The 27,994-nt window shown below is 35.5% G+C and overlaps 18 protein-coding genes across 18 annotated transcripts, besides 2 other annotated features; 9 read left to right on the top strand and 9 right to left on the bottom strand.

The window, feature by feature from the left end:
- Nucleotides 1-18,935: part of a mobile genetic element that runs on past the window's edge.
- Nucleotides 5,202-5,516, bottom strand: TVAGG3_0886030 (organellar and viral DNA polymerase type B; the record flags this gene model as incomplete). Its single annotated transcript, XM_051250637.1, has 1 exon — nucleotides 5,202-5,516. A coding segment is annotated over one exon (315 nt), but the record flags the coding sequence as incomplete, so codon positions are not given.
- On the bottom strand, nucleotides 6,456-6,968 carry TVAGG3_0886040 (uncharacterized protein; the record flags this gene model as incomplete). The annotated part of the gene is made up of 1 exon (XM_051250638.1): nucleotides 6,456-6,968. A coding segment is annotated over one exon (513 nt), but the record flags the coding sequence as incomplete, so codon positions are not given.
- Nucleotides 7,515-7,880, top strand: TVAGG3_0886050 (uncharacterized protein; the record flags this gene model as incomplete). The annotated part of the gene is made up of 1 exon (XM_051250639.1): nucleotides 7,515-7,880. The coding sequence occupies one exon, from the start codon at nucleotides 7,515-7,517 to the stop codon at nucleotides 7,878-7,880; it is 366 nt and encodes a 121-aa protein (XP_051086114.1).
- On the bottom strand, nucleotides 7,996-8,580 carry TVAGG3_0886060 (uncharacterized protein; the record flags this gene model as incomplete). The annotated part of the gene is made up of 1 exon (XM_051250640.1): nucleotides 7,996-8,580. One exon carries the CDS (start codon nucleotides 8,578-8,580, stop codon nucleotides 7,996-7,998), a length of 585 nt encoding a protein of 194 aa, XP_051086115.1.
- TVAGG3_0886070 (phage tail repeat-like family) lies at nucleotides 9,508-10,092 on the bottom strand (the record flags this gene model as incomplete). Its single annotated transcript, XM_051250641.1, has 1 exon — nucleotides 9,508-10,092. The coding sequence occupies one exon, from the start codon at nucleotides 10,090-10,092 to the stop codon at nucleotides 9,508-9,510; it is 585 nt and encodes a 194-aa protein (XP_051086116.1).
- On the bottom strand, nucleotides 10,112-10,267 carry TVAGG3_0886080 (uncharacterized protein; the record flags this gene model as incomplete). Its single annotated transcript, XM_051250642.1, has 1 exon — nucleotides 10,112-10,267. One exon carries the CDS (start codon nucleotides 10,265-10,267, stop codon nucleotides 10,112-10,114), a length of 156 nt encoding a protein of 51 aa, XP_051086117.1.
- Nucleotides 10,287-10,688, bottom strand: TVAGG3_0886090 (uncharacterized protein; the record flags this gene model as incomplete). Its single annotated transcript, XM_051250643.1, has 1 exon — nucleotides 10,287-10,688. One exon carries the CDS (start codon nucleotides 10,686-10,688, stop codon nucleotides 10,287-10,289), a length of 402 nt encoding a protein of 133 aa, XP_051086118.1.
- On the top strand, nucleotides 11,256-11,663 carry TVAGG3_0886100 (uncharacterized protein; the record flags this gene model as incomplete). Its single annotated transcript, XM_051250644.1, has 1 exon — nucleotides 11,256-11,663. One exon carries the CDS (start codon nucleotides 11,256-11,258, stop codon nucleotides 11,661-11,663), a length of 408 nt encoding a protein of 135 aa, XP_051086119.1.
- Nucleotides 12,833-13,472, bottom strand: TVAGG3_0886110 (phage tail repeat-like family; the record flags this gene model as incomplete). The annotated part of the gene is made up of 1 exon (XM_051250645.1): nucleotides 12,833-13,472. A coding segment is annotated over one exon (640 nt), but the record flags the coding sequence as incomplete, so codon positions are not given.
- Nucleotides 13,815-14,483, top strand: TVAGG3_0886120 (uncharacterized protein; the record flags this gene model as incomplete). Its single annotated transcript, XM_051250646.1, has 1 exon — nucleotides 13,815-14,483. One exon carries the CDS (start codon nucleotides 13,815-13,817, stop codon nucleotides 14,481-14,483), a length of 669 nt encoding a protein of 222 aa, XP_051086121.1.
- Nucleotides 14,487-14,729, bottom strand: TVAGG3_0886130 (serine threonine-protein phosphatase family; the record flags this gene model as incomplete). The annotated part of the gene is made up of 1 exon (XM_051250647.1): nucleotides 14,487-14,729. One exon carries the CDS (start codon nucleotides 14,727-14,729, stop codon nucleotides 14,487-14,489), a length of 243 nt encoding a protein of 80 aa, XP_051086122.1.
- On the bottom strand, nucleotides 14,748-15,110 carry TVAGG3_0886140 (uncharacterized protein; the record flags this gene model as incomplete). The annotated part of the gene is made up of 1 exon (XM_051250648.1): nucleotides 14,748-15,110. The coding sequence occupies one exon, from the start codon at nucleotides 15,108-15,110 to the stop codon at nucleotides 14,748-14,750; it is 363 nt and encodes a 120-aa protein (XP_051086123.1).
- On the top strand, nucleotides 17,557-17,919 carry TVAGG3_0886150 (uncharacterized protein; the record flags this gene model as incomplete). Its single annotated transcript, XM_001298332.2, has 1 exon — nucleotides 17,557-17,919. The coding sequence occupies one exon, from the start codon at nucleotides 17,557-17,559 to the stop codon at nucleotides 17,917-17,919; it is 363 nt and encodes a 120-aa protein (XP_001298333.2).
- Nucleotides 18,936-19,268: 333 nt separating the features above from the next.
- Nucleotides 19,269-27,994: part of a mobile genetic element that runs on past the window's edge.
- TVAGG3_0886170 (phage tail repeat-like family) lies at nucleotides 19,899-20,423 on the top strand (the record flags this gene model as incomplete). Its single annotated transcript, XM_051250649.1, has 1 exon — nucleotides 19,899-20,423. The coding sequence occupies one exon, from the start codon at nucleotides 19,899-19,901 to the stop codon at nucleotides 20,421-20,423; it is 525 nt and encodes a 174-aa protein (XP_051086124.1).
- Nucleotides 21,810-21,965, top strand: TVAGG3_0886180 (uncharacterized protein; the record flags this gene model as incomplete). The annotated part of the gene is made up of 1 exon (XM_051250650.1): nucleotides 21,810-21,965. One exon carries the CDS (start codon nucleotides 21,810-21,812, stop codon nucleotides 21,963-21,965), a length of 156 nt encoding a protein of 51 aa, XP_051086125.1.
- Nucleotides 21,985-22,569, top strand: TVAGG3_0886190 (phage tail repeat-like family; the record flags this gene model as incomplete). The annotated part of the gene is made up of 1 exon (XM_051250651.1): nucleotides 21,985-22,569. The coding sequence occupies one exon, from the start codon at nucleotides 21,985-21,987 to the stop codon at nucleotides 22,567-22,569; it is 585 nt and encodes a 194-aa protein (XP_051086126.1).
- TVAGG3_0886200 (DNA/RNA polymerases family) lies at nucleotides 22,615-24,753 on the top strand (the record flags this gene model as incomplete). The annotated part of the gene is made up of 1 exon (XM_051250652.1): nucleotides 22,615-24,753. The coding sequence occupies one exon, from the start codon at nucleotides 22,615-22,617 to the stop codon at nucleotides 24,751-24,753; it is 2,139 nt and encodes a 712-aa protein (XP_051086127.1).
- Nucleotides 24,810-25,545, top strand: TVAGG3_0886210 (uncharacterized protein; the record flags this gene model as incomplete). Its single annotated transcript, XM_051250653.1, has 1 exon — nucleotides 24,810-25,545. A coding segment is annotated over one exon (736 nt), but the record flags the coding sequence as incomplete, so codon positions are not given.

A 27,994-nucleotide genomic window follows, 5' to 3' on the forward strand; every position in this document is an offset into this window, starting at 1 on the left:
GCTCAGATTTATACTATTTTAGCTAAGTCATAAAGCTTCTTGTTGTTTCTTCTGACTAAATGCAACATAACCACATCTTTTATCTTCTTCTTTCTCCAACCTCTTTCAGTATATATCATATACTTATAACTCTTTTCCTTTCCTTTTTATATCCGAACGCGTGTATTTTTTCTGTATGCTCTGTTGTACTTTGGATTTCAAGGACTTCATCTTTTGCTTGAAGGTTTCTTTTCCAATCTCTCCACCGTCTGTGCTTACATAGTCCACTCTAACATATGAAAAACTATAACATAGCATAACGAGGTGAAGCCCATAATTGCTTACACGCGTTACTAAAAGTCTATGAACATTAATAACCTTTCAAACAGGAGCCAAATTCTTGCGATTTTCGTACGGAATCTCTTCTCTCGGTTTTTTCGAGGGAAGCATCCATATGAGGAAATTTCTCTACAAATTTCTTTTGTCTGTTCCGGTTTCAAACCAATGATATGCTTGCTTTGTAGAACGAAGAGCATCATTATACTTTGCATTTGGTACATGTCATCTTGAACGAATGAACGTAACTGTTTTATACTAGTATGTATTCGTATTCTTCATTTATAGCTTCATGGACTATAACTGTTGTTGTGTTCTCTGATGTTGTCATTACTGTCTTTACATACAAAATAAATAAAATAAAACTAACTTATTTTTTTCTGACTTTCACAAAAGACCAAAAAAAAAACGCTTTACATGTATTTTTCAGCAACTTCGAATCAAATAATTTTATAGCTTTATCTATCTCATCTACTTCCAAACGTTTCTTTACCTTTCGTGGAGCCACGCATACATTTTTCTCAAACTTTTCAAGTAGTTCTGTTTCAGCAGCTCTCATATCATTACAAAACACAACTTGACTCTTATGACTTACTGTGCATATCTTTGAGTTATAATTATTGTCCTTCCTATCTTATATCTTTTGTGTTGAAGTCCTTCGGTTTCTGAACGATATAAAGTAAGCCTTCACTGACGTCTGATCGAATGAATCCATATGTATGAATTATAATCCAACAACTGGGTCAACCATAACAAAACTATGCGTATAAGACTTTTGTCTATAAGATATGCTCTTGTTCCAATGAAATGCTACTGATATCATACGCTCAGGATTTCTTGTCAAAATTTTCTTGATTGAAGATTCTAACCCAGTCGTTTTGTTTCTTTCCAGATGGAGATATAATGTCTGACAAAGAATATTTGTTTGTATTTCTTACAGTATCTTACCGTTCAATCACCAATTCTAACCACTTGGGTCGTCATTGTCAATCTTTCTAACTGTTTCAAACTCAATGTTTGTCATTACTGTTCTTTACATACAAAATAACTAAAATAAAAATTCATTATTTTTTGTCTGAAATTCACCAAAAATAGCTATTATTGAGGTGAAGAGGTGAGATCTCACCTGTTTTTTCACCTGTTTTTTCACCTCTTTTTTCATAAGCGTTTTACATGAATTGTACGATGTATATTTGAAATCCTAAACAATTTCGTAGCTTCTATTTTTCTTTAGATCATCAAAAGTTTTAACAATGCCGAAGGTTTCTTTTATATTCTTCTGACGTCAGACAGAAGGAAATCTTCTGCTGTTGGATAGTTTTATTAAGAAATGTCAACATATCCATTTTATCTTCTCTGGCTGTTTTCTGCTTCTTCTTTAAGTCTGCATTAGTCTCGTTTCGCATTCTTTCTATCTCTTGACTGATAGTTATATTTTCTTATGCTGCTTTACATTTTGAACATTGCCGGCTCGTTTTGACGTTATACATTGAAATAACCAGCAGAACAACTAAGGCGCGTCAATGGTTTTCTTTAACTCAAAAGCGCTGCTGGTTTTATTCTGTTCATTCCATACCTTACCTTTCTATCTTTATCTTCTTATCTGCCATACACATTTTGCAACTAAGAAACAAAGTTATCGTATGTCTTAAATTCTTCGATTGTAAAGGTCAGAATATTTATTAAAACAGTCCGCCAATCTTTGTCCATAACTTATTTGCAATGAAAACCAAGGAATTCATAATTTACTTTACGTATGAATTTCTTAATTTCTACTGAGTCATGTGCTTTGACTTCAATTCTTCGATTCAGAATAGTAGTTTTTGCGTGCTGAATTTCAGGTATTAGGCAAATGGTCGATGTAGGTCCTCCATTTTCATAAAGATACTGTTCATTTGTTTCATCTTCGCCACTAACAGTCTTATAATTCACTTGTTAAAAGTTCTTGCTTTACTCTTCTGGATTTCTCGTTTCAAAAAGTATATGAAGGAAGAAGGAAGGAATAAAGCTTTTCATTTCTTACCAACATATGAGTGATTATTATGACTAGCAGGAGTTTGTGGCTGAGTTGTTTGAATTGTTGTTGTGCCGAATGTTGAAATCATTCTTTTATCAAAAATAAAAAATAATAAAAATAAAACTAACTTTATTTTTTCTATCTTAAGGAAATTCATGAAAATTCGTGAGGGTGAGAAACAGCAGGTGAAAAAAGAGGTGAGATTTCACCTAAAAAATTATTTTGTCTGATTTACATCTAATGAAAAAGTTTAGAAGAATTTTCTTATTCTTTCTGGCTTATTTTTGTCTTTCCAGTACTCTGCCGCCTAATGCGTCCCAGATGTTTGTGGCTTTGACTCTCTCAAGTTCTTAGATGTATTAACATTTCAACGGCCTCCTTCATATCTTACTTTTATAAGTGTCATCGTTTATGTATGATAGCCACGTATTTAATGAACCACTCTCGCTTTTGCTTCTCATGTTTCAGCAAGTTTGCCATTACTACTTTCTCGAACTAATTTATGTCGAAGTGTAAAACTCAATGCTTACAGTCGCTCGGCAGAGCTTTTATTAACTGATTACATTACCTTTGCGTTTAGAGTCTCACGAGATAATAGTTATTTCTCTTAAACCTTAAACGTTTCTTTGGTCAACGGTTTGTTCGTCAAGAACTACACGAACTTTTGTACCAGGAATGAGGGTAAATTGTGTTGAATTTCTGATATTTTTTGTGTTTGGCTTTCGTTCTTTGTATATACTTTTCTTCTTGTTGTTGTGTCATTGAATTGGCTGTATGTCCTGTTGTATGAATGTGTTGAGGAGATTATTATACTTCGAGAAAATGTTTCATTGTTTCTTCGGTAAAGTCCGCTCTTGGTTTAAATCTCTGAGCGTTCTTATGAAGCGGTTTATGATTGCGAGATTGTTTTGCTATGGTTTCAGTGTATGTAGTGAGTTATGCTTATGCTTAATGAGAAAATCTGTGATTCATTGCTGAGGTATGCACTGGTCCTTTGTCTGATGTATAAGTACTTGCTAGTCTCGCTTACAAAACTTTTGTAAAACTCTTAACACTTCACGAGTTCCTTTGTTTCCTCATTGGATATGCATCATATGCTTTGCGTAGTGTTAACATTAATGAGATGAAGGAATGGTTTATGTCCTCCTTTTCTGCTTTGAATTGAGAGTGTCAAATTGGTATGCGTCAGGAGTGTTGGAGTAAATTGGTAAAAAGTAAGTCGTAAGGGTTTTATTTTTGTTTTTGATGTACAACATTTTTGTCAAGAACCCTTTTCACTTCAGCTCTGTTTAGTAAAATCCCCAACTTTTGTTGCTTCATTGAACTTCTTAACATGACCTCCTATGATTTGTTCGAATACTTCTTTCAAGCTCATTTATGTAAAGTTAAGATTTCTATTCAAGGCTCAAGCGCGTTCATTGAACGCTGGTCGTACCATGCAAATACAGTCACAAATGGTTGGCATATAATTCTGCAACCGGAGCCTGTTGGATTTGTGTTTTGTGAAAGTGTATGAATGATTTCCTCCTGGTTCAGTTGTCGAAAATCTTTTTTGCTGAATTGTTATAAATGGAGATAAAACGTCATGGCCAGCTTCATACTCCGAGTTGTATAATGGTGGTCTCTTAATGGGTGCATCTATGGTCGCCAGAAAAGTTTGTAGTTCCCGTATGAGTGTGCGGTGGAAGGTTTGCTTCTTTAATTTTCTTCGTCCGAACCTCCCGTTGCCTTTGAAGAGTTAGCACAGTATAAGAATTATATCTACAATCTGCTTCACGTACCAAACCTAAAACTGGTGCTGGATATTGTTGAATTCATTGACGTATATAAAGAACCAACGGGATATAATGTGTTTGAAGTATTTCAGTCTTTAATGTTTGAAGCTCTGTTGTTGTCTGCTCTTTCTTATCTAACATTGCTGGTAGTTCATGTGTTTTCAAAGTTTCTGGCATGACCTTCAATGTTATACATCTGTTATGTAAATGTTTAGTGCTATCTTTTACGCTTGTACTCGGATTCTCTAAAGTTGCACTTGAACCAGGGTATAGTTCAAATATATGTCGTCTGCTCTAACAGTAAGTGAAGGATTTATGTGTATGTTCTTGTCAGCCGTTTACTGTCATAACATTGCTGGTAGTTCATTCGGTTTTCCGAGGGTAGCAAACATATGAGGAAATTCATGAAATTTGGTCATTTTACTCAGCAAAAATATATTTTAGGTGAAGAGGTGAGATCTCACCTGTTTTCTCACCTCTTTTCTCACCTCTTTTTCACAAGCGTTTTACATGAATTGTACGATGTATATTTGAAATCCTAAACAGTTTTGTAGCTTCTATTTCTTCTGTCAGTATGTCAAAAGTTTTCACAATGCCGAAGGTTTCTTTATATTTCTTCTTGACATCAGATAGAAGGAAATCGTCAGCTGTTGGATAGTTTTTTTCAGAAATGTCAACATGTCCATTTTATCTTCTGCTGGTTTCTCTGCTTCTTTCTTTAAATCTGCATAGTCGTTTCGCATTCTTTCTATCTCTTTGACGGAGTAGTTATATTTCCTCATTGCTGCTTTACATTTTGAACATTGTGGGTTCATTTTAGCATTGTACATTGAAATAAAACCTGCTAAAACAACTAAGGCGTCAATGGTTTTCTTTAACTCAAAAGTTGCTGGTTTTATCTGTTCGTTCCATACTTTACCTCTTCTATCTTTATCTCTTATCTGCCATACACATTTTGCAACTAACGAAACAAAGTTGTCGTAGGTCTTAAATTCTTCAGATTTGTATATGTCAGAGATGTTCTTATATAACATATCGCAATCTTTGTCCATGACTTTGTGGTTGCAATGAAATCCAAGAAACTCATAGTTTACCTTACGTATGAACTTCTTGGTTTCTACTAAGTCAGTTGCTTTGACTTCTATTTCATCGAATTCTGGAATAGTAAGCTTTTGTTGTTGTATTTCAGGAAGTTTAGGTAGATGGTCAATAATATCCTGCATTTCATAAAGATATTCTTCATTTGTTTCATCTTTTGCACTACAGTCTAAATCTCCTTGGAGAAGTTCTTGCTTTATCTTCTGGATTTCTGTTTCGAAAGTATATGAAGAAGGAATGAAGCTTTTCATCTCTACTAACATTGAAGTTGGGTTCATGACTAACGAGTTTGGTGCTGTTGTTGCTAACATGTTCTTACAATAAAAATAAAAAATATTTTTTTTAAAAAAACTAACTTTTTTATGTTTTTTGTGAAAGTGTCAAAATTCATGAAAATTCAACGGGTGAGAAAAGAGGTGAAAAAAGAGGTGAGATCTCACCACTACTCATAAAATATATTTTGCTGAGTAAAATGAGTTTTGGTTGAAAAAACAGGTGGAGCCAAAAGTGGCTCGACCTCAAAACAAGCATTTCGTGAAGAATATACCAACCGCCGGAATTCCGGCGGGTGCTTTTTATACAAAACATATACGAAGAAGTCTCAACAAAACAAGCATTTCGTGAAGAATATACCACCTGCCGGAATTCCGGCGGGTGCTTTTTATACAAAACATTTACGAAGAAGTTTATTTCCTGTGTTGTTGTCAAAATGTCATGTTGTCACCATTTTCAAAAAGATGTTAGTTGACCGAGGGACCTGGGGACCGAGGGACCTGGTTCCACCTAAAATATATTTTTGCCGAATTCAAGAGTTTTGTGTGTTTTCTACGGTGGAGCCAAAAGTGGCTCGACCTCAAAACAAGCATTTTGTGAAGAATATACCAACCGCCGGAATTCCGGCGGGTGCTTTTTTATACAAAACATATACGAAGAAGTCTCAACAAAACAAGCATTTCGTGAAGAATATACCACCTGCCGGAATTCCGGCGGGTGCTTTTTATACAAAACATGTACGATGAAAGTCTTGACAAACAAGCATTTCGTGAAGAATATACCAACCCGCTGTTTTCCGCGGGTTGCTTTTTATACAAAACATTGACGATGAAGTTTATTTCCTGTGTTGTTGTCAAAATGTCATGTTGTCACACTTTTTCAGAGAAGTTTAAATTACCTGGTGACGTAGTGACACCTAAAAACCATCTACCCTAAAATATATTTTTGCCGAATTCAATAAAAATAAAATGGTTCATTTACTCACAATATTTTTGTACAAAACGACCCCAAACTTTTAACCTCTCTTCTGCAGCTTCTAATGAAACTTTAGCGAGTTCATATTCTCTAAATTCTCTCTTTAAATCTTCTTGTTCCCATTGGTCTAGTTCGTATGGAGAGTCTCTATAACCAGAACATATCTCACGTTCATGTTCTATTTGTTTTTCATGCATTTTTCTAACTTCTTGTTCGAACAAAGGTTTTGCATTCTCTACTGTATCTTCAAGTTCTTCTTCATCTAATTTCTCATGAACTTTCTTGTCTATGGAGTCCAGAATTTTTCCAACTGCTATGCAATATTTTGGAGAAGCCCACATTGCTATATAGTTTACGAGTCTTGGGTCTACATACGTTCCTCTAACCTGTTTGATTTCATCCGGAATTCCTGCATGAACTTTGTATAAAAAGCAACCGCCGGAATTCCGACGGGTGGTATATTCTTCACAAAATGCCTTAAAATACTCTTCCCAGGACTTATTTTCCAACAACTTTCTAAAGTCCTTCCTAAACTGCTGACATATCTTTGTTACATTTATATAACCATCCTTGTCTCTACGTAAGACTTCAATACCGTTGTAAGTGCCTTTTGTGAATGTTTCGCCATTAGATTTGTTCGTGAACTGGTTTGGGAATGGACTCGGTTGGTGGGACGTCGGACATTGTCTTGAAACAGTACAAATATTGTCTTGAAACAGTACAAGTATTGTCTTGAAACAGTACAAATATTGTCTTGAAACAGTACAAGTATTGTCTTGAAACAGTACAAGTCTTGTTCTGAAACAGTACAAATATTGTTCTGAAACAGTACAAGACTTGTTCTGAAACAGTACAAATATTGTTCTGAAACAGAAAATTTTTCTCACAAATTGAGAGCTTTTACGGGAAATTTGTTCTGAAAAAGTTCAAGTCTTGTTCTGAAAAAGTACAAGTATTGTTCTGAAACAGTACAAGTATTGTTCTGAAAAAGTACAAGACTAGTTCTGAAACAGTACAAGTATTGTTCTGAAAAAGTACAAGACTAGTTCTGAAGCAGTGCAATGGACAACATCGAGCCATTAGATGAGGCAATTTACCTTATAGAGATAAATGAAGTTGTTAAGCAGTACTTGGGCAAGGACAAAGCCAACAAGTCCCTCGGCGTCTGGTTGTCTGGAAGAGGTGCGCTGAAAATCGAGATTTCGACTGGAATTCCAATTCAAATACCAGAAAACACTCCTGTAGACGACATAAAGGAGATGAAGAAAGAAGCTCTTCTCAAGTTCTTTGCAAAGCGCCCATGGATACAACTTCCAAACAGAGAGAGTCCAATTCCACGAATTATACAAATTCTCAGAGCACTGTTCCACTTCTCGGGTCAGCTGTTCTACATAACCTGTGAAGGCGACATCCAACCAGTTCAGTAAACATCTCATTTTAACTAACTTTTTTCTGTCTTAAGGAAATTCATGAAAATTCAAGAGGTGAAAAAAGAGGTGAGAAAAGAGGTGAGATCTCACCACTTCACCTAAAATATATTTTTCAATACTTTTTCAGCACTTTTCCGTAGTTGTATATGAAAGACAATTCGAGATAAAAGTCATAGTACAATGGTATTATATGCTGCACACCGTTTGTTGTGAACCAAACTTGAAAGTCAGAGAAACTGTTACTAGGTGGTTCGTAGAATTTAGAAGCAAAGTCATAAAAGTCCTTACCGATACACAGAAAACTGTTGTTGCTTGAACTGAAACTTGCATGACACATGACATTTTGAGGGTCGAACACGTTTCTATAAACTGTCAAATCTGCTGGTGGGAGTATAAATTTAAATGGACCATCTGGTGGCAATGGTTCGTTCTGGTTTAGTAACCGAAGAAATTGTGCCCAAGAACGTTTGTCTACTCCCCAATATAAAAACTCTGTATCTCTTGGAGGGTTAATTTCAATCTTTTGAAATGAAACTGTGGAGTTCATCTTGTCGTATTCTAGCTTCAGATAGTATGTTCCATTTAGTAAAGAGTGGTATTTTTCTTGAAATTCCCAGTAGTATTTGTTTATTTGAGTTTGAAAGTCATTTAGAGTTTTTTCAAGACTTTCGTCTGAACGAATTGTAAAGATTTTCATTTCGTCAAATTTTTCTATTAGACCATCAGAACCTTTATACTGACCGTGAAAATATACTGCGAACATGAATGCATTAGTTCTATTTGAAAACAAAACTCTTCTAAATCCTATTGCCTTTGCATCTGAAGGACTTTGAAGCCAACGAATTGGATAGTCAAACCTGTATGTACGGGATGAAATTTCTTCATCTGAAATATTTCTACCAGCGTTTGTAAAGATATAGTCTAACGGTTTTGTATCTGCTACTTTTGTTCTTTGTTTTTCAACCTGAAGCATTTAATATATGTAAAAATATACTGTTTTAAAAATGTTTTAAAATGGTATGCCATATAGCTTCTTGAATTTGTTAAGAAATATATGAACGCTTTTTCCATCTGTATCTCTAGTGTTTACATAAGCATAGCCATCCTTAGTAAAATATACTTGTAATTTCCTATAGTTTACGCCGGTATAAAAGTAGAAAGAGTCTTGTTCTTCGCTATAGTAGTAAAACTCAAACGTATGCTTACCATAGTCTGTAATTTCAATTGTTTCATCTTCTAGTTCGTCGACAAATTCGAATACAATATCTCCAATTTTGCCTTTGTTCTTACTGTTTTCAGAACGAGTGACCCAACGCAAGTTTTCAAGTCTATTGTCGTTTCTTATACGGTTTATATGGTCTACAAAAGGTAAATTGTTAGGATTCAGTATAAAATGAGTTGCAATGACAACATGTTTAAGATAGTTTTTTCCACTCATATTCACAATAGTATATCCGTCATTTCGCTCCCATTCGCTTAAAACTCTTTTTGTCTTTTTGTTTCTGACTTCAAATGACTCACAACAGTGAATTTCATATTTCTCATCTAACAAACAAGTTTCCCAACGGTCTTCTCCAACAAACTCAGCGTACATTTCAAATAAAATAAAAAAATGTTTTTTTCTTTACTTTACATAAGCACTTGCTGCCATAAGTCTTTGACGCCAACCCATACCAGCTAATGAAGGTTGACTTGGTTTAGTCTCCAAACTAAACTTTGGTTTTGGTTTATCTTCAGTTTTTGGCTTCCCTTCTTCTATTGGTTTTTCGTCACTTTTCGGTTCCTCTGACTTTACTTCACTTGCAGGAACAGTTGTGTCGTCAACATCTTCATAAATGTCATATGCCATTTGTTTTTGTTTTCCTTTCAACTTTTTGTGTTTGTTGTAAAGTTTAGAATATTTCGACTCTAAGTCAATGAGATGTTCTATAATGAACTGTTGGTCAGTGATGTAAACTTTTCCATCTGTTGTCTCGAAAGCTCCTTCAGACTTCAATATTTTATTTGTGAGAGTCTGTTTCTTTTTTGAGATACTAGCCGTTCCATTTTTATGAAAAGTGACTTTGTAGTTAGAGTTTGTATTTCCAGACCTGGCACTTTCTATTATTGAATTTTTCTCTTCATCTGTAAGTTCTTTGACAGGTTTTGACAATGGTTCTGAACTTTTTGTTTGTGGTGTCAAATCTACCGTTTCAACTTCTTCGGTCATTTCATCTCAGTAAAAAATTTTAGTTTGGTTTGTTTTCAACTGGTTGTTGAGGTTTTTTAAGTCGGTCTAAAACTTCCTGAGGTATAGGAAGAACTTGACAAACACGTGGTGGTGTAACTGCTGGAAGCCGACAAATCCATCTTGAACCCATTTGTCTCAATGCTGTATTGTTCATTTCATCTCAGTAAAAAATTTTACATTCCCCACGTTTGAGGCGGTTGAGGTTGGTTGTTGTTTACCCACTGTTGTGCATGGTTATATCCTCTGTTAAAGAATCTTTCACCTTGGTCCATGTAGTGTCCTGCTTGGTTATAGTAGTCATTTGCTTTGTTATAGTAGTTTCCTGCTTGTCTTCCTACATTGTCCATCCATCCTTGAACTTTTCCTCTTGTTTCAGGATTTGGAATAAGATTTGCTGCATCTCGTGCTACATCCCAACCTTTCTGTACAGTTTGTATAATAGGTTGTGCTTTCTCTTTCAGTATACCTAATGTACTCAAAATCTTCCTTCCAATTCCAAATGCACCTCTGGCTAGTGTTCCCACTGCGGGTAAAAATCTAGATGCGACTCCTGCTAATGCGCCAAATAAACCCATTTCTTATGGGTTAAAAATGACGAATTCAAACAAGGACCCGTATGTTTCTAAAGCAACAAAGAAAGCACTCATGGTAAAAATCTTTAGTTCAACACCAAATGCTTGGTTTATGGATATCTTGGAAAACATTCCGAGGTATAGAGAAGATGGACCACCATACTGGCTAATATTTGTTGGTCAAAACACAAGATACTGTGAAGCCATACCATTATGGTCCAAAAATATTTTAGATGTGAAAACTGCTTTGACAATATTCGTTGACAAATACCATCCAACAAAACTGACATCTGACTATGAAAGTTCTTTCAAATCAGACGATATTAAAAACTATCTGCGTTCAAAAAATGTAAACCAATATTTCATTGTCGACCAAAACCATTCTGCTCTTGGTGTCATTGACAGTTGTATAAAAATCTTAAGAGACTTAAACCAACCACAAGGTGGTGAAGCAAATGAAATGTCATATGACGACAAGTATAGACACTTCTCCATGGCAAAGATGAGACAAGTTTTAAATATTTACAATACCCGTAAACAAAAAGGTTTGGGAAACCACTCCCCGAAGAAATGAAAAACAACCCTGACTTAGAGAAAGACTATATATTTAATAGTTTAGTCAAAAGAGACAAACAAGAAAGAATGCCGGGCTTCAAACTTCAGAAAGGTGACAAAGTAAAAATAGAAATACCTAAACGCGACCCATATGAAAATACTATTGACTATGACAACAATGGGAACCCGACAGGTACTCACATTCGTGTTCGTAAAAATAGAAGAAAGTATACAAGAGAATATTATGAAGTTTTAGGCAAACATGGCAAAATGTACACACTGCAAGCAGAAGATAAAACTACTATTGTCAGACCTCGTTTCAAACTTGTCAAAGTTCAAGGTGGTATACTTTCAAAGACAGTTCCTAACAAATATAAGACAACTCCTGACGAATATGCTAAAGAAGTTGAAAATGACGACTAAGCAATTCTATACCATGCGTAAACTGTCATGTAAGGTGGCATGTAGTCTTTACTTTGTCCCGTTGTTTGCGTATATCCTGAAACGAAATGTGTATGGTTTCCTTCTCCCTGCGTGTCACTCCAATAACAATTTATAGCAAACTTAACGTCGTCTTTAACATCATATCCTTTACCTTTTGTCATTGATGACCAATCCCAATATCTATGACTATGCCAACCTGCGTTAGTTGTACTTAAATCTATGTAGTGACTGTGCGCAGGTAAATTTGCACCTGAAATCGTTTTACTTCCACCTGTTTCCTTTGAAGAGTTTGTACAATACAAAAACCTGTCGACTATTTGTTCCCATGCACCAACACCAAACATTACTTGAGGACCTCTTGCTTCCATAGATGTATAAATAGAACCTACTGGGTTCATTAAATCAAACATATGAGACATTATAGGATTGTCTCTTTTGAACTTAAAATATAGTGCAACTATTTCAGGTTTCTTCTGGTTTGTGTCAGAATATTTTTTATAATATAATCTTATGTTTTCAGGGTAGGTAAAGTCTTGACTATAATATTTATTTCTGTCATCTTCATAATAGTATACTATTCTCGTTTTTTCTATTGCATTATATCTTTTATATCTATAAAAATCTAAATATAATGTTAGCTTTTGTTCATCTACATGTGGTGTTCTAACGTCATCTCCATAGTCATAATAATATGGTGCTGGAGCTGGGTCAGGCAATGTCATATCTGCCATTTCATAAACTCTTAAATATTTCTTTTGTTCGTCTCCATATATGTTTAAGTAGCAGTTGTTGTCTAATGGAACTTTAACTTGTGTACCATCACTCTTTTTATAGCTTACATACATTTCATTGTTATTTTGGAATGAGTTTATACCGTGTACCATTTTCTAAGGACTGTACCAACTGCCATCTAAAATATTTATTTTCTTCATTGACAGAAAGGTCACCAACAATAGTCTCAATATTTTTTGTTCCAACTAAACTTTGGTATATTTCATTGACATATGTTTTATCTGCTTTATTTTCAAGGCTAACGTTTAAGTCTGTTATTTCAGAAGATGTATGTGTATGTCCAACGTCACTTTTCCTGTTTAAGGTTTCTTGTAAGTTTGTAATATTTGCAATGGTATGTGTATGTCCAACGTCACTTTTCCTGTTTAAGGTTTCTTGTAAGTTTGTAATATTTGCAATGGTATGTGTATGTCCAACGTCACTTTTCCTGTTTAAGGTTTCTTGTAAGTTTGTAATATTTGCAATGGTATGTGTATGTCCAACGTCACTTTTCCTGTTTAAGGTTTCTTGTAAGTTTGTAATATTTGCAATGGTATGTGTATGTCCAACGTCACTTTTCCTGTTTAAGGTTTCTTGTAAGTTTGTAATATTTGCAATGGTATGTGTATGAGTCTTTTTAGAATATTCGTTTTCAGCTCTTGTCACTTCACTTGACATTTTATTGTCAACATATGTTTTGTCTGCTAGTTCAGGATGAGTATGTTCTTTTGTTGCATATGTTGCATCTGCTCTGTCATGTTCTTCTTGAACTTTTTCAATGACATACTCTTTGTCAGCTTTGTTGTCAACATCTGCTTTTGTTGCATATGTTGCATCTGCTCTGTCATGTTCTTCTTGAACTTTTTCAATGACATACTCTTTGTCAGCTTTCTTTTCAACATCTGCTTTCAAAAGAAGTTCATCTATAGGTTTCTCGTTTAAAGTTCCTTTTGTTGGATTTACACAGACAGTATGGTTCTTATTGTCTTGAAATAGAAACTCATCTGTCATTGGGTTTAATGTCAGTTTTAAGTTTCCTTCTTTCAATGACTCAGATATCTTAGAATAGTTTGAAAAGTTTGTTGTGTTCTTATTTAGAGCTTGTATAATGAGTTGTCGGTTGTGTTTTATTTCTCTCATAGACGCTGTTTCTTTCGACATTTTTATTCTAGATAAAATATGCTTTCAATAGAAAAAGAAAATTCAAGAGTTGCTACAACTAAACCATTAGATGAACTTTTTACGAATGTCGGTCAAAAGTTTGAGACAGAGACCGTAAAGCATGAAGGCTATCGTTTTGACTACCCGTTAAGATGGTTAAGAGACCCATCCGTCACAAAAGCTGTTGGCTTTCGTAGAATGAAGTTCATTTCAGAAGCCATACATGGTTTCCCATTTACGGTCGGTTTTGAAGTTCGATACTATAACAAAGAAAAACGTACGTATGAGAAATTTGAACAGGGAAAACTTTTACAAGTTAGTTTGCTTGTAAACTTAGAAACAACTCTTCAAGCTTTTCAAGAAAAAATAAACGATATCTATCTCGAATATGCAAACCAGTTTAACATTGACGAAGGAGAGTACCATCTCGATATTTTATATGACAGGAAAAATGCAACTGTTAAAATCAATAGAATAGAAGACCTTGGAGAAGACGTTTATATTTCTACAAAATATAACAACTTGGCATGGTATAGATTTTTGAGGATGTTAAATCAGCCTGCAGAATATCCAGTACACCCGAACTTTTATGAAGTCGAAAACCCTAATGGAACATATGAAAATGTTTTCGACTCAGATGCTATTATAGTTCATGCTTCATTTTCTGGTGCACAAAACTCTTTTTTATGCTTGGCAAATGACTTTTACGAAAAACCTACAAAGCTATATGAACCACCAAGTGGAAGTATTTCAGACTTTCAAGTATGGTTTACAACAGATGGAAGAAAGAGAATAGTTCCATTATACCATGCGTTTTACTTAGAACTTAGTCTCATATACAACTACTATCGAACGGTAAAAATATGATTTTTAATACGGTTGAGGTGTTGGATTTGGTTGCCAACTAGACTGTGGTGCAGGTTCAGGCTGTTGTATAACAGGAGCTTGTTCTTCTGGTTCAGGGTCTTTAGGTATAATACCAACGAACTGACCTACTCTTTTGCCAATATTTTTGACTCCGTTCCATACTCCTCTTCCGACAGATTTTATTCCATTCCATATACCTCTTCCAACATTTCGAAAGAAGTTTCCAATACTACTGAAGAAACCCATTTTACTATATGTAAAAATCTAATGTCCGCCTAGTCTCTTACGTTTCCTTCTGAGTTCCATAGCATTTTTTAACTGGAGCTCATACATTCTATTTCTCCTCTGGTAGAAAACATACTCTGGGTCAACTCCTGTGTTCGCGTCATCTGCATAGAGTTGTTTATATCCCACTTCAGGGTTTGTATAAAACTCTTTCCATCTCATATTTGCATACCATGGTGGTAAGCCTAACGCAGCGTCATTTGACATGGCAGTTTGCATTTGTACATCTGTTGGCACTTGACCATAGTTTGCCATTGCAGTTTGTATTCTAACTTCATTTGGAATATTCTCTGGGTTTGGTTGTCCAGGTTGCTGTGCATTCGCTAAGTTCTGTGCGTCCATTTAATATTAGATAAAAATATCTCTTACGAGTACATATACTGAACATTTGCTGGCATTGGTTCATCTTCATATTCTCTATATCTTTCTGCCACGTCAAATAAGTAAATGACACAATGGAAAAAACCTAAAACAAGTAGTCCTATTTCAAACCACATTTACTTACCAATAAAATTTCTTTGTTGTGACACTTTTTCCGGTTTATAGGACCTCTCTCATATTCTATCTTATCGTATCTAAAATCATACTCATGTATATCCTCTAACCATCTCATAACGGTTTCCAAACCACTTTTATCGGATGTAAAGTAAAAGCATGGATGGTTATGTAAAACGTCTAAAGTTTCTAAAGAGTCTCTCAAAGTCCAGTCTACTTGGTATTGAAAATCCCATGTGTTATAGAACGGCGGGTCTACTATAAAGAAAACATTTTCCTTGTTTTTATATTTTTCATACAACTCTGTCCAACGACATCTCACAAACTCTATACCCTCAGTATATTTTTCTATGTCCTCTTTGAAAACCTTTGTATAGTTAAGATATAAAACGTTTGACATAAGTGTTTCAATGTCATGAACTCTTATAGAACCACTATACAATAGTCTAGAAGATATACTATCCCAGTCAATATACTCTGCTTTTTTCAAAACCTCTCTGACAGTATTTTTCTTATCTAATGGTATACGTTCCATCTTACCTATAGGTATCTTTTCTTTCAACTCACTCAATATTTTGTTTGTGTCTGGTATATGTTTGAGACGGTTCATATAGTTGTCGAAGTCATTGCATATAATCTTTGAGTTTGGGAATACGGTATGGCACAAATGAGATATATAGAAACTTCCACCGAACAAATCTACAAATGTTAGACCATTCGGTAGTTTCTTAAGTTCTCTCAATAGAATATCTTTACATCTACTCTTATTTCCAAAGAAGGGTAGCGGTGGTTTTGTAAAATTCATTTTATATACAATAAAAATGTTTTTTCCCTGAAAAGTGACAGAAAAGTGACAAAACATCTTCGGGGCTAGAGGGCACGAAGTGCCTGGAAGCCCCAATACCTTTTTTTTTTTTTTTTTTTTTAATATCATGAAAAAAAAAAAAGGTATTGGGGGTTCCAGGGCTGCGCCCCTCTACCCCCTTGAAGATGTTTAGTATAACATGCAGTTTATATAAAATGAGGTTTTTTTGGGGATAGCGGGCTTCCCAGGCACTTCGTGCCTTCTAGCCCTAAAAATTTTTGAAAGTCGTTGCTGTTGACTTGTTTGTAGAGGACTCAAAATAGTAGAACTATGTCCGGACAAGTAAGGGTCTATCGTCGCTTCTCAAAGTTACGGGCGTTCAAAGAAATATACTTTGAGAAGCCTTTTCTTCCTTATAGAATGAGATAGGATGGTTATTTTACAAAACCGACAAGACCTTAACCGAGTAGTTTTCATGTTTTGTCACTTTTCTGTCACTTTTCAGGGAAAAAACATTTTTATTGTATATAAAATGAATTTTACAAAACCACCGCTACCCTTCTTTGGAAATAAGAGTAGATGTAAAGATATTCTATTGAGAGAACTTAAGAAACTACCGAATGGTCTAACATTTGTAGATTTGTTCGGTGGAAGTTTCATATATCTCATTTGTGCCATACCGTATTCCCAAACTCAAAGATTATATGCAATGACTTCGACAACTATATGAACCGTCTCAAACATATACCAGACACAAACAAAATATTGAGTGAGTTGAAAGAAAAGATACCTATAGGTAAGATGGAACGTATACCATTAGATAAGAAAAATACTGTCAGAGAGGTTTTGAAAAAAGCAGAGTATATTGACTGGGATAGTATATCTTCTAGACTATTGTATAGTGGTTCTATAAGAGTTCATGACATTGAAACACTTATGTCAAACGTTTTATATCTTAACTATACAAAGGTTTTCAAAGAGGACATAGAAAAATATACTGAGGGTATAGAGTTTGTGAGATGTCGTTGGACAGAGTTGTATGAAAAATATAAAAACAAGGAAAATGTTTTCTTTATAGTAGACCCGCCGTTCTATAACACATGGGATTTTCAATACCAAGTAGACTGGACTTTGAGAGACTCTTTAGAAACTTTAGACGTTTTACATAACCATCCATGCTTTTACTTTACATCCGATAAAAGTGGTTTGGAAACCGTTATGAGATGGTTAGAGGATATACATGAGTATGATTTTAGATACGATAAGATAGAATATGAGAGAGGTCCTATAAACCGGAAAAAGTGTCACAACAAAGAAATTTTATTGGTAAGTAAATGTGGTTTGAAATAGGACTACTTGTTTTAGGTTTTTTCCATTGTGTCATTTACTTATTTGACGTGGCAGAAAGATATAGAGAATATGAAGCGAACCAATGCCAGCAAATGTTCAGTATATGTACTCGTAAGAGATATTTTTATCTAATATTAAATGGACGCACAGAACTTAGCGAATGCACAGCAACCTGGACAACCAAACCCAGAGAATATTCCAAATGAAGTTAGAATACAAACTGCAATGGCAAACTATGGTCAAGTGCCAACAGATGTACAAATGCAAACTGCCATGTCAAATGACGCTGCGTTAGGCTTACCACCATGGTATGCAAATATGAGATGGAAAGAGTTTTATACAAACCCTGAAGTGGGATATAAACAACTCTATGCAGATGACGCGAACACAGGAGTTGACCCAGAGTATGTTTTCTACCAGAGGAGAAATAGAATGTATGAGCTCCAGTTAAAAAATGCTATGGAACTCAGAAGGAAACGTAAGAGACTAGGCGGACATTAGATTTTTACATATAGTAAAATGGGTTTCTTCAGTAGTATTGGAAACTTCTTTCGAAATGTTGGAAGAGGTATATGGAATGGAATAAAATCTGTCGGAAGAGGAGTATGGAACGGAGTCAAAAATATTGGCAAAAGAGTAGGTCAGTTCGTTGGTATTATACCTAAAGACCCTGAACCAGAAGAACAAGCTCCTGTTATACAACAGCCTGAACCTGCACCACAGTCTAGTTGGCAACCAAATCCAACACCTCAACCGTATTAAAAATCATATTTTTACCGTTCGATAGTAGTTGTATATGAACTAAGTTCTAAGTAAAACGCATGGTATAATGGAACTATTCTCTTTCTTCCATCTGTTGTAAACCATACTTGAAAGTCTGAAATACTTCCACTTGGTGGTTCATATAGCTTTGTAGGTTTTTCGTAAAAGTCATTTGCCAAGCATAAAAAAGAGTTTTGTGCACCAGAAAATGAAGCATGAACTATAATAGCATCTGAGTCGAAAACATTTTCATATGTTCCATTAGGGTTTTCGACTTCATAAAAGTTCGGGTGTACTGGATATTCTGCAGGCTGATTTAACATCCTCAAAAATCTATACCATGCCAAGTTGTTATATTTTGTAGAAATATAAACGTCTTCTCCAAGGTCTTCTATTCTATTGAATTTAACAGTTGCATTTTTCCTGTCATATATAATATCGAGATGGTACTCTCCTTCGTCAATGTTAAACTGGTTTGCATATTCGAGATAGATATCGTTTATTTTTTCTTGAAAAGCTTGAAGAGTTGTTTCTAAGTTTACAAGCAAATTCACTTGTAAAAGTTTTCCCTGTTCAAATTTCTCATACGTACGTTTTTCTTTGTTATAGTATCGAACTTCAAAACCGACCGTAAATGGGAAACCATGTATGGCTTCTGAAATGAACTTCATTCTACGAAAGCCAATAGCTTTTGTGACGGATGGGTCTCTTAACCATCTTAACGGGTAGTCAAAACGATAGCCTTCATGCTTTACGGTCTCTGTCTCAAACTTTTGACCGACATTCGTAAAAAGTTCATCTAATGGTTTAGTTGTAGCAACTCTTGAATTTTCTTTTTCTATTGAAAGCATATTTTATCTAGAATAAAAATGTCGAATGAAACAGCGTCTATGAGAGAAATACAACACAACCGACAACTCATTATACAAGCTCTAAATAAGAACACAACAAACTTTTCAAACTATTCTAAGATATCTGAGTCATTGAAAGAAGGAAACTTAAAACTGACATTAAACCCATTGACAGACGAGTTTCTGTTTCAAGACAGTAAGAACCATACTGTTTGTATAAATCCAACAAAAGGAACTTTAAACGAGAAACCTATAGATGAACTTCTTTTGAAAGCAGATGTTGAAAAGAAAGCTGACAAAGAGTATGTCATTGAAAAAGTTCAAGAAGAACATGACAGAGCAGATGCAACATATGCAACGAAAGAGGATGTTGAAAAGAAAGCAGATAAAACATATGTTAACGATGAGTTAGCATGTGTGGCTAGTGCGTTAGTGAAGAAGGCAGATAAGGAATATGTGGATGAAAAAGACAATGAAATTATAGAAAGGGTTGAATGGTACCATGAACGGACAACAAAGATTTTAAAAACTAAAGCCGATACAGGGTGGGTTTCAGGATGTTTAGACCTTAAAGCGGATAAGAACCATACACATACCATTGCAAATATTACAAACTTACAAGAAACCTTAAACAGGAAAAGTGACGTTGGACATACACATACCATTGCAAATATTACAAACTTACAAGAAACCTTAAACAGGAAAAGTGACGTTGGACATACACATACCTTCTTCTCAACTGTTGGTATAGAAAGTATTTTAGGAACGATTGAAGAAACTGGTGGGGATGGATTATATTTTAAACCTCCTAACTTTCCAGAAGGTTTAACATCGGATAAAGACATTAGATGTAGAAATGTCTATGTCATGGAGGATGAAAAAAAAGTTAAATTCACTGCTCAAGATTTATATGATAAAAAAGCTGACAAAACAGAGCTTCAAACGTTAAAGACAGAAATACTTCAAACAGTATATCCTATAGGTTCTATTTACACGTCAATGAACTCTACCAAACCAGAAGTAGTACTTGGTTTTGGAACTTGGACTCAAATAGTCGACAGGTTTTTGTATTGTACAAACTCTTCAAAGGAAACAGGTGGAAGTAAAACGATTTCAGGTGCAAATTTACCTGCGCACAGTCACTACATAGATTTAAGTACAACTAACGCAGGTTGGCATAGTCATAGATATTGGGATTGGTCATCAATGACAAAAGGTAAAGGATATGATGTTAAAAACAACGTTAAGTTTGCTATAGATTGTTACTGGAGTAACACTGAGGGAGGAGGAAACCATATACATCGCGTTTCAGGATATACACAAACAACGGGACAAAGTAAAGACTACATGCCACCTTACATGACAGTTTACGCATGGTATAGAATTGCTTAGTCGTCATGTTCCACTTCTTTAGCATATTCGTCAGGAGTTGTCTTATATTTGTTAGGAACTGTCTTTGAAAGTATACCACCTTGAACTTTGACAAGTTTGAAACGAGGTCTGACAATAGTAGTTTTATCTTCTGCTTGCAGTGTGTACATTTTGCCATGTTTGCCTAAAACTTCATAATATTCTCTTGTATACTTTCTTCTATTTTTACGAACACGAATGTGAGTACCTGTCGGGTACTTGTTGTTGTCATAGTCAATAGTATTTTCATATGGGTCGCGTTTAGGTATTTCTATTTTTACTTTGTCACCTTTCTGAAGTTTGAAGCCTGGCATTCTTTCTTGTTTGTCTCTTTTGACTAAACTATTAAATATATAGTCTTTCTCTAAGTCGGGTTGTTTTTCATTTCTTCAGGGGAGTGGTTTCCCAAACCTTTTTGTTTACGGCTATTGTAAATATTTAAAACTTGTCTCATCTTTGCCATGGAGAAGTGTCTATATTTGTCGTCATATGACATTTCATTTGCTTCACCACCTTGTGGTTGATTTAAGTCTCTTAAGATTTTTAAACTGTCAATGACACCAAGAGCAGAATGGTTTTGGTCGACAATGAAATATTGGTTTACATTTTTGAACGCAGATAGTTTTTAATATCGTCTGATTTGAAAGAACTTTCACAGTCAGATGTCAGTTTTGTTGGATGGTATTTGTCAACGAATATTGTCAAAGCAGTTTTCACATCTAAAATATTTTTGGACTGTAATGGTATGGCTTCACAGTATCTTGTGTTTTGACCGACAAATATTAGCCAGTATGGTGGTCCATCTTCTCTATACCTCGGAATGTTTTCCAAGATATCCATAAACCAAGCATTTGTGTTGAACTAAAGATTTTTACCATGAGTGCTTTCTTTGTTGCCTTAGAAACATACGGGTCCTTGTTTGAATTCGTCATTTTTAACCCATAAGAAATGGGTTTATTTGGCGCATTAGCAGGAGTCGCATCCAGATTTTTGCCCGCAGTGGGAACACTAGCCAGAGGTGCATTTGGAATTGGAAGGAAGATTTTGAGTACATTAGGTATACTGAAAGAGAAAGCACAACCTATTATACAAACTGTACAGAAAGGTTGGGAGGTAGCACGAGATGCAGCAAATCTTATTCCAAATCCTGAAACAAGAGGAAAAGTTCAAGGATGGATGGACAATGTAGGAAGACAAGCAGGAAACTACTATAACAAAGCAAATGACTACTATAACCAAGCAGGGCACTATATGGACCAAGGTGAAAGATTCTTTAACAGAGGATATAACCATGCACAACAGTGGGTAAACAACAACCAACCTCAACGCCTCAAACGTGGGGAATGTAAAGTTTTTTACTGAGATGAAATGAACAATACAGCATTGAGACAAATGGGTTCAAGATGGATTTGTCGGCTTCCAGCAGTTACACCACCACGTGTTTGTCAAGTTCTTCCTATACCTCAGGAAGTTTTAGACCGACTTAAAAAACCTCAACAACCAGTTGAAAACAAACCAAACTAAAATTTTTTACTGAGATGAAATGACCGAAGAAGTTGAAACGGTAGATTTGACACCACAAACAAAAAGTTCAGAACCATTGTCAAAACCTGTCAAAGAACTTACAGATGAAGAGAAAAATTCAATAATAGAAAGTGCCAGGTCTGGAAATACAAACTCTAACTACAAAGTCACTTTTCATAAAAATGGAACGGCAAGTATCTCAAAAAAGAAACAGACTCTCACAAATAAAATATTGAAGTCTGAAGGAGTTTATGAGACAACAGATGGAAAAGTTTACTTCACTGACCAACAGTTCATTATAGAACATCTCATTGACTTAGAGTCGAAATATTCTAAACTTTACAACAAACACAAAAAGTTGAAAGGAAAACAAAAACAAATGGCATATGACATTTATGAAGATGTTGACGACACAACTGTTCCTGCAAGTGAGGTAAAGTCAGAGGAACCGAAAAGTGACGAAAAACCAATAGAAGAAGGGAAGCCAAAAACTGAAGATAAACCAAAACCAAAGGTTAGTTTGGAGACTAAACCAAGTCAACCTTCATTAGCTGGTATGGGTTGGCGTCAAAGACTTATGGCAGCGGGTGGTTATGTAAAGTAAAAGGAAAAACATTTTTTTATTTTTATAAAAATGCCCCCGTATAGAATGGACAGAAGGTCTGCTAGAATAAAAGCAGAGTTAGAAAGATATGGTTGGAGAGTTTCGAAGAAGTTTAAATATAGGAAGGGAAGACCCATAAAAGTCTATGACAAACTGTCTGGTCTTCGCTATGAAATGGACTTAGAAACAGCACGCGCAAATTATCCAAACAGATTAGAGAGGTTAGAAGAAGAACGTCTTATGGACATGCCTTTCGATGTTACTGAACCTCAAGTTGAAGGACACGACGGCTTTGCCAGATTCTACTGGAAACATGACGAACAATTGCGCCCTTTGAGAAGGAAAAAAGGAAAAGGTGAAGATGCACATGCTCCGATGGAAAGAACAAGATATGCATATGAAAAGTATCGTGAGGTTAGAAGTAAAATTACATCTGGTCGAACCTTTACAGTAAACTTTGACGAAGGAAAGAACAAAGAAGGCTTCATGGGTGTACTTGCTGCAATTCAAGACGGAAATAAGAAAGGATACAATCTCAGACTAACCGTAACAGATTTGGATGGTCATATTTACTATGCACATGGCAATGTCACAACAGCCGCACAACTTCTTGACGCTTTCAAGACTACAAAGAGAGAACAAATGGTTGACTCCGACTCAGACATTTTGAATGCAATTGAAGGAATTGCAAGTGTCAAGTTCGAATGGTACCAACCTAACCCTCAAGCAGTCAGACAACATGCTGGGTATTTCCCGTTCAGAAATAAGTCTGACATTGACTTAACCAGGTATGGAATTTACAATTCAATTGAAACAATTGTCAATGAACCTTGTATTCTTACATGTCTCAGGAACTCTGGTCTTGTTACAGATGAGAAAATGAAGTATCTTGAGTCATGTGTGAAGACAAGGTACATTCTCAGAGGTCAATTGACAAAAATTGCACCGTTGGCAAATGTCAATATCCGAGTCAACATTCCGACTGAGAAAGGTTCTTCACATGACGACTATGTTGTTGACAAAGACTTACCATGGTTGAAGATTGTACTCATCCACAACCACTTCATGTTAAACGAAAGTCTTACAAACCCATTGTTCGGAAAAGGCAAGTGCAACATTGTCAAAGCTGTTAACATTCTTTTCGAGAAAGGCTTGTTGGAACCAATTCCAGATGACAAGCTGACAGAAACTTTTGTACCAAAAGACGAAACAAACTTTTCATTGTTGGTAAGACCAAAAGTTGTTCCAGACAAAGTTATAGCACAAAAGAAGTACACAGTTCCAAAAGGAGTTGGATTGTTCGGATACCAACCTGAACCAGAAGAACTTCCAATGAGGTTGCAAGAACTTCAAGATGCTATAAACAAACTTCCATTGAGACATCCAATTGACGTCAAATTGTATTGGAGAGCATCTGAGTTAGGTCAGAAGGTTTTATATGAAACAGGTTGCTTCGACGATGTTTATGAGATAACAGGCGAGGTTTCTCAAAAGATAAGAGACTCACTTGAATTTCCACGAACTGGTCCGATTGGATGCGACAAGTTCGACTCAGATGAAAAAATATACTATGTCGACCTTAACGCTGCGTACATGAGATTTGTCCAATATATTCCGACTGGAATTCCAAACGAAAATGGTGAGTTCCCGGGAAGGAACTATACAGTTGGAAAAGTCATACAACAACTGTATGATATTAGGAAAGCTTCAAACCCCAAACTTGCAATGACACTCAAATTGCTTATGAATTCGACATGGGGGTATTCCATTAAAAAACCTCAAAAGATGAAGAGTAAACACTATGAGAAGGTCGACAACTTTGTTGAAAGGTTTTCTCCTTTTGTTTTGAAATACGAGTTCACCGAAGGTCAAAATGGCTTAGTAACCACAGTAAAACCTATTGTCGAACATTGGTCATACCCTCAGTTCGCAAAGGCAGTCCTTGACAACTACAACAAATTTTTCTCCGAGGTCAAATCCAAAGTGAAGGTATACTATGAGAACATTGACGCACTTATGACGAACGAAGAAGGATACAACAAACTCATTGAAATGGGAATGGTCGGTGAAAAGATGGGCTTTTTTAAGCTAGACAAGGTATTTTCCGAAGTTCATGTCCTCTCCAAGCGAAAGTACTGGGGTATACTTGAAGACGGCACAGAAATAAAACATTGCATGAAATAAAAAATTGCATACCATTTTAAAACGTTTTTAAAACAGTATATTTTTACATATATTAAATGCTTCAGGTTGAAAAACAAAGAACAAAAGTAGCAGATACAAAACCGTTAGACTATATCTTTACAAACGCTGGTAGAAATATTTCAGATGAAGAAATTTCATCCCGTACATACAGGTTTGACTATCCAATTCGTTGGCTTCAAAGTCCTTCAGATGCAAAGGCAATAGGATTTAGAAGAGTTTTGTTTTCAAATAGAACTAATGCATTCATGTTCGCAGTATATTTTCACGGTCAGTATAAAGGTTCTGATGGTCTAATAGAAAAATTTGACGAAATGAAAATCTTTACAATTCGTTCAGACGAAAGTCTTGAAAAAACTCTAAATGACTTTCAAACTCAAATAAACAAATACTACTGGGAATTTCAAGAAAAATACGACTCTTTACTAAATGGAACATACTATCTGAAACTAGAATATGACAAGATGAACTCCACAGTTTCATTTCAAAAGATTGAAATTAACCCTCCAAGAGATACAGAGTTTTTATATTGGGGGGTGGACAAACGTTCTTGGGCGCAATTTCTTCGGTTACTAAACCAGAACGAACCATTACCACCAGATGGTCCATTTAAATTTATACTCCCACCAGCAGATTTGACAGTTTATAGAAACGTGTTTGACCCTCAAAATGTCATGTGTCATGCAAGTTTCAGTTCAAGCAACAACAGTTTTCTGTGTATCGGTAAGGACTTTTATGACTTTGCTTCTAAATTCTACGAACCACCTAGTAACAGTTTCTCTGACTTTCAAGTTTGGTTCACAACAAACGGTGTGCAGCATATAATACCATTATACTATGACTTTTATCTCGAATTGTCTTTCATATACAACTACGGAAAAGTGCTGAAAAAGTATTGAAAAATATATTTTAGGTGAAGTGGTGAGATCTCACCTGTTTTCTCACCTGTTTTTTCACCCGTTGAATTTTCATGAATTTTGTGCTGAAAAAGTATTGAAAAATATATTTTAGGTGAAGTGGTGAGATCTCACCTCTTTTCTCACCTCTTTTTTCACCCTCTTGAATTTTCATGAATTTCCTTAAGATAGAAAAAAAGTGAGTTAAAATGAGATTTTTATCGTTGTGGTCCGACGGTTAAGCCACAAACGAATGTCCGACGTACCACCAAAAAATATTTTTTATTTTATTTCGGGAAAATTCATGAAAATTCAACGGGTGAGAAAAGAGGTGAAAAAAGAGGTGAGATCTCACCACTTCACCTAAAATATATTTTTTATTTTTATTGTAAGAACTGAAATGACAGTCGAAGCAAAAACGTTCACGAACAAATCTAATGGCGAAACATTCACAAAAGGCACTTACAACGGTATTGAAGTCTTACGTAGAGACAAGGATGGTTATATAAATGTAACAAATATGTGTCAGCAGTTTAGGAAGGACTTTAGAAAGTTGTTGGAAAATAAGTCCTGGGAAGAGTATTTTAAGGCATTTTGTGAAGAATATACCAACCGCCGGAATTCCGGCGGTTGCTTTTTATACAAAGTTCATGCAGGAATTCCGGATGAAATCAAACAGGTTAGAGGAACGTATGTAGACCCAAGACTCGTAAACTATATAGCAATGTGGGCTTCTCCAAAATATTGCATAGCAGTTGGAAAAATTCTGGACTCCATAGACAAGAAAGTTCATGAGAAATTAGATGAAGAAGAACTTGAAGATACAGTAGAGAATGCAAAACCTTTGTTCGAAGAAGAAGTTAGAAAAAAGTGTTTAAAACAAATAGAACATGAACGTGAGATATGTTCTGGTTATAGAGACTCTCCATACGAACTAGACCAATGGGAACAAGAAGATTTAAAGAGAGAATTTAGAGAATATGAACTCGCTAAAGTTTCATTAGAAGCTGCAGAAGAGAGGTTAAAAGTTTGGGGTCGTTTTGTACAAAAATATTGTGAGTAAATGAACCATTTTTTTTATTGAATTCGGCAAAAATATATTTTAGGTTAGATGGTTTTTAGGTGTCACTACGTCACCAGGTAATTTAAACTTCTCTGAAAAAGTGTGACAACATGACATTTTGACAACAACACAGGAGATAGACTTCTTCGTAAATGTTTTGTATAAAAAGCACCCGCCGGAATTCCGGCAGGTGGTATATTCTTCACGAAATGCTTGTTTTGCCATGATTTCATCGTCAATGTTTTGTATAAAAAGCACCCGCCGGAATTCCGGCAGGTGGTATATTCTTCACGAAATGCTTGTTTTGCCATGATTTCATCGTAAATGTTTTGTATAAAAAGCACCCGCCGGAATTCCGGCAGGTGGTATATTCTTCACGAAATGCTTGTTTTGCCATGATTTCATCGTAAATGTTTTGTATAAAAAGCACCCCGCGGAATTCCGCGGGTTGGTATATTCTTCACAAAATGCTTGTTTTGTCATGACTTCTTCATCGTATATGTTTTGTCAAGACTTTCATCGTATATGTTTTGTCAAGACTTTCATCGTATATGTTTTGTCAAGACTTTCATCGTACATGTTTTGTATAAAAAGCACCCGCCGGAATTCCGCGGGGTGGTATATTCTTCACAAAATGCTTGTTTTGTTGAGACTTCATCGTATATGTTTTGTATAAAAAGCACCCGCCGGAATTCCGCGGGGTGGTATATTCTTCACAAAATGCTTGTTTTGTTGAGACTTCATCGTATATGTTTTGTATAAAAAGCACCCGCCGGAATTCCGCGGGGTGGTATATTCTTCACAAAATGCTTGTTTTGAGGTCGAGCCACTTTTTGGCTCCACCTGTTTTTTCAACCAAAACTCATTTTTGTCTGATTTACGCTCATTGACGAAGAAATCTCAACAAAAACATTTACGAAGAAGTCTATTTCCTGGACTGTTGTCAAAATGTCATGTTGTCACCGTTTTCAAAAAGATGTTAGTTGACAGAGGGACCGAGGGACCGAGGGACCTGGTTAGATCTAAAATATATTTTTGCTGAAAAAAATGACCAAATTTCATGAATTTCCTCATATGTTTGCTACCCTCGAAAAACCGAGGATAGAGATTCCGTACGAAAATCGTGAAAAAAACTCATGAAAATCGTGAAAAAATGCGACCCTCGGAAAACCGAGGGACGAGATTCCGTACGAAAATCGTAAAAAAACTCTATGAAAATCGTGAAAAAATGCTACCCTCGAAAAACCGAGGATAGAGATTCCGT

Source organism: Trichomonas vaginalis, chromosome VI (assembly GCF_026262505.1).
Source record: "Trichomonas vaginalis G3 chromosome VI, whole genome shotgun sequence".
Lineage (NCBI taxonomy): Eukaryota > Parabasalia > Trichomonadida > Trichomonadidae > Trichomonas > Trichomonas vaginalis.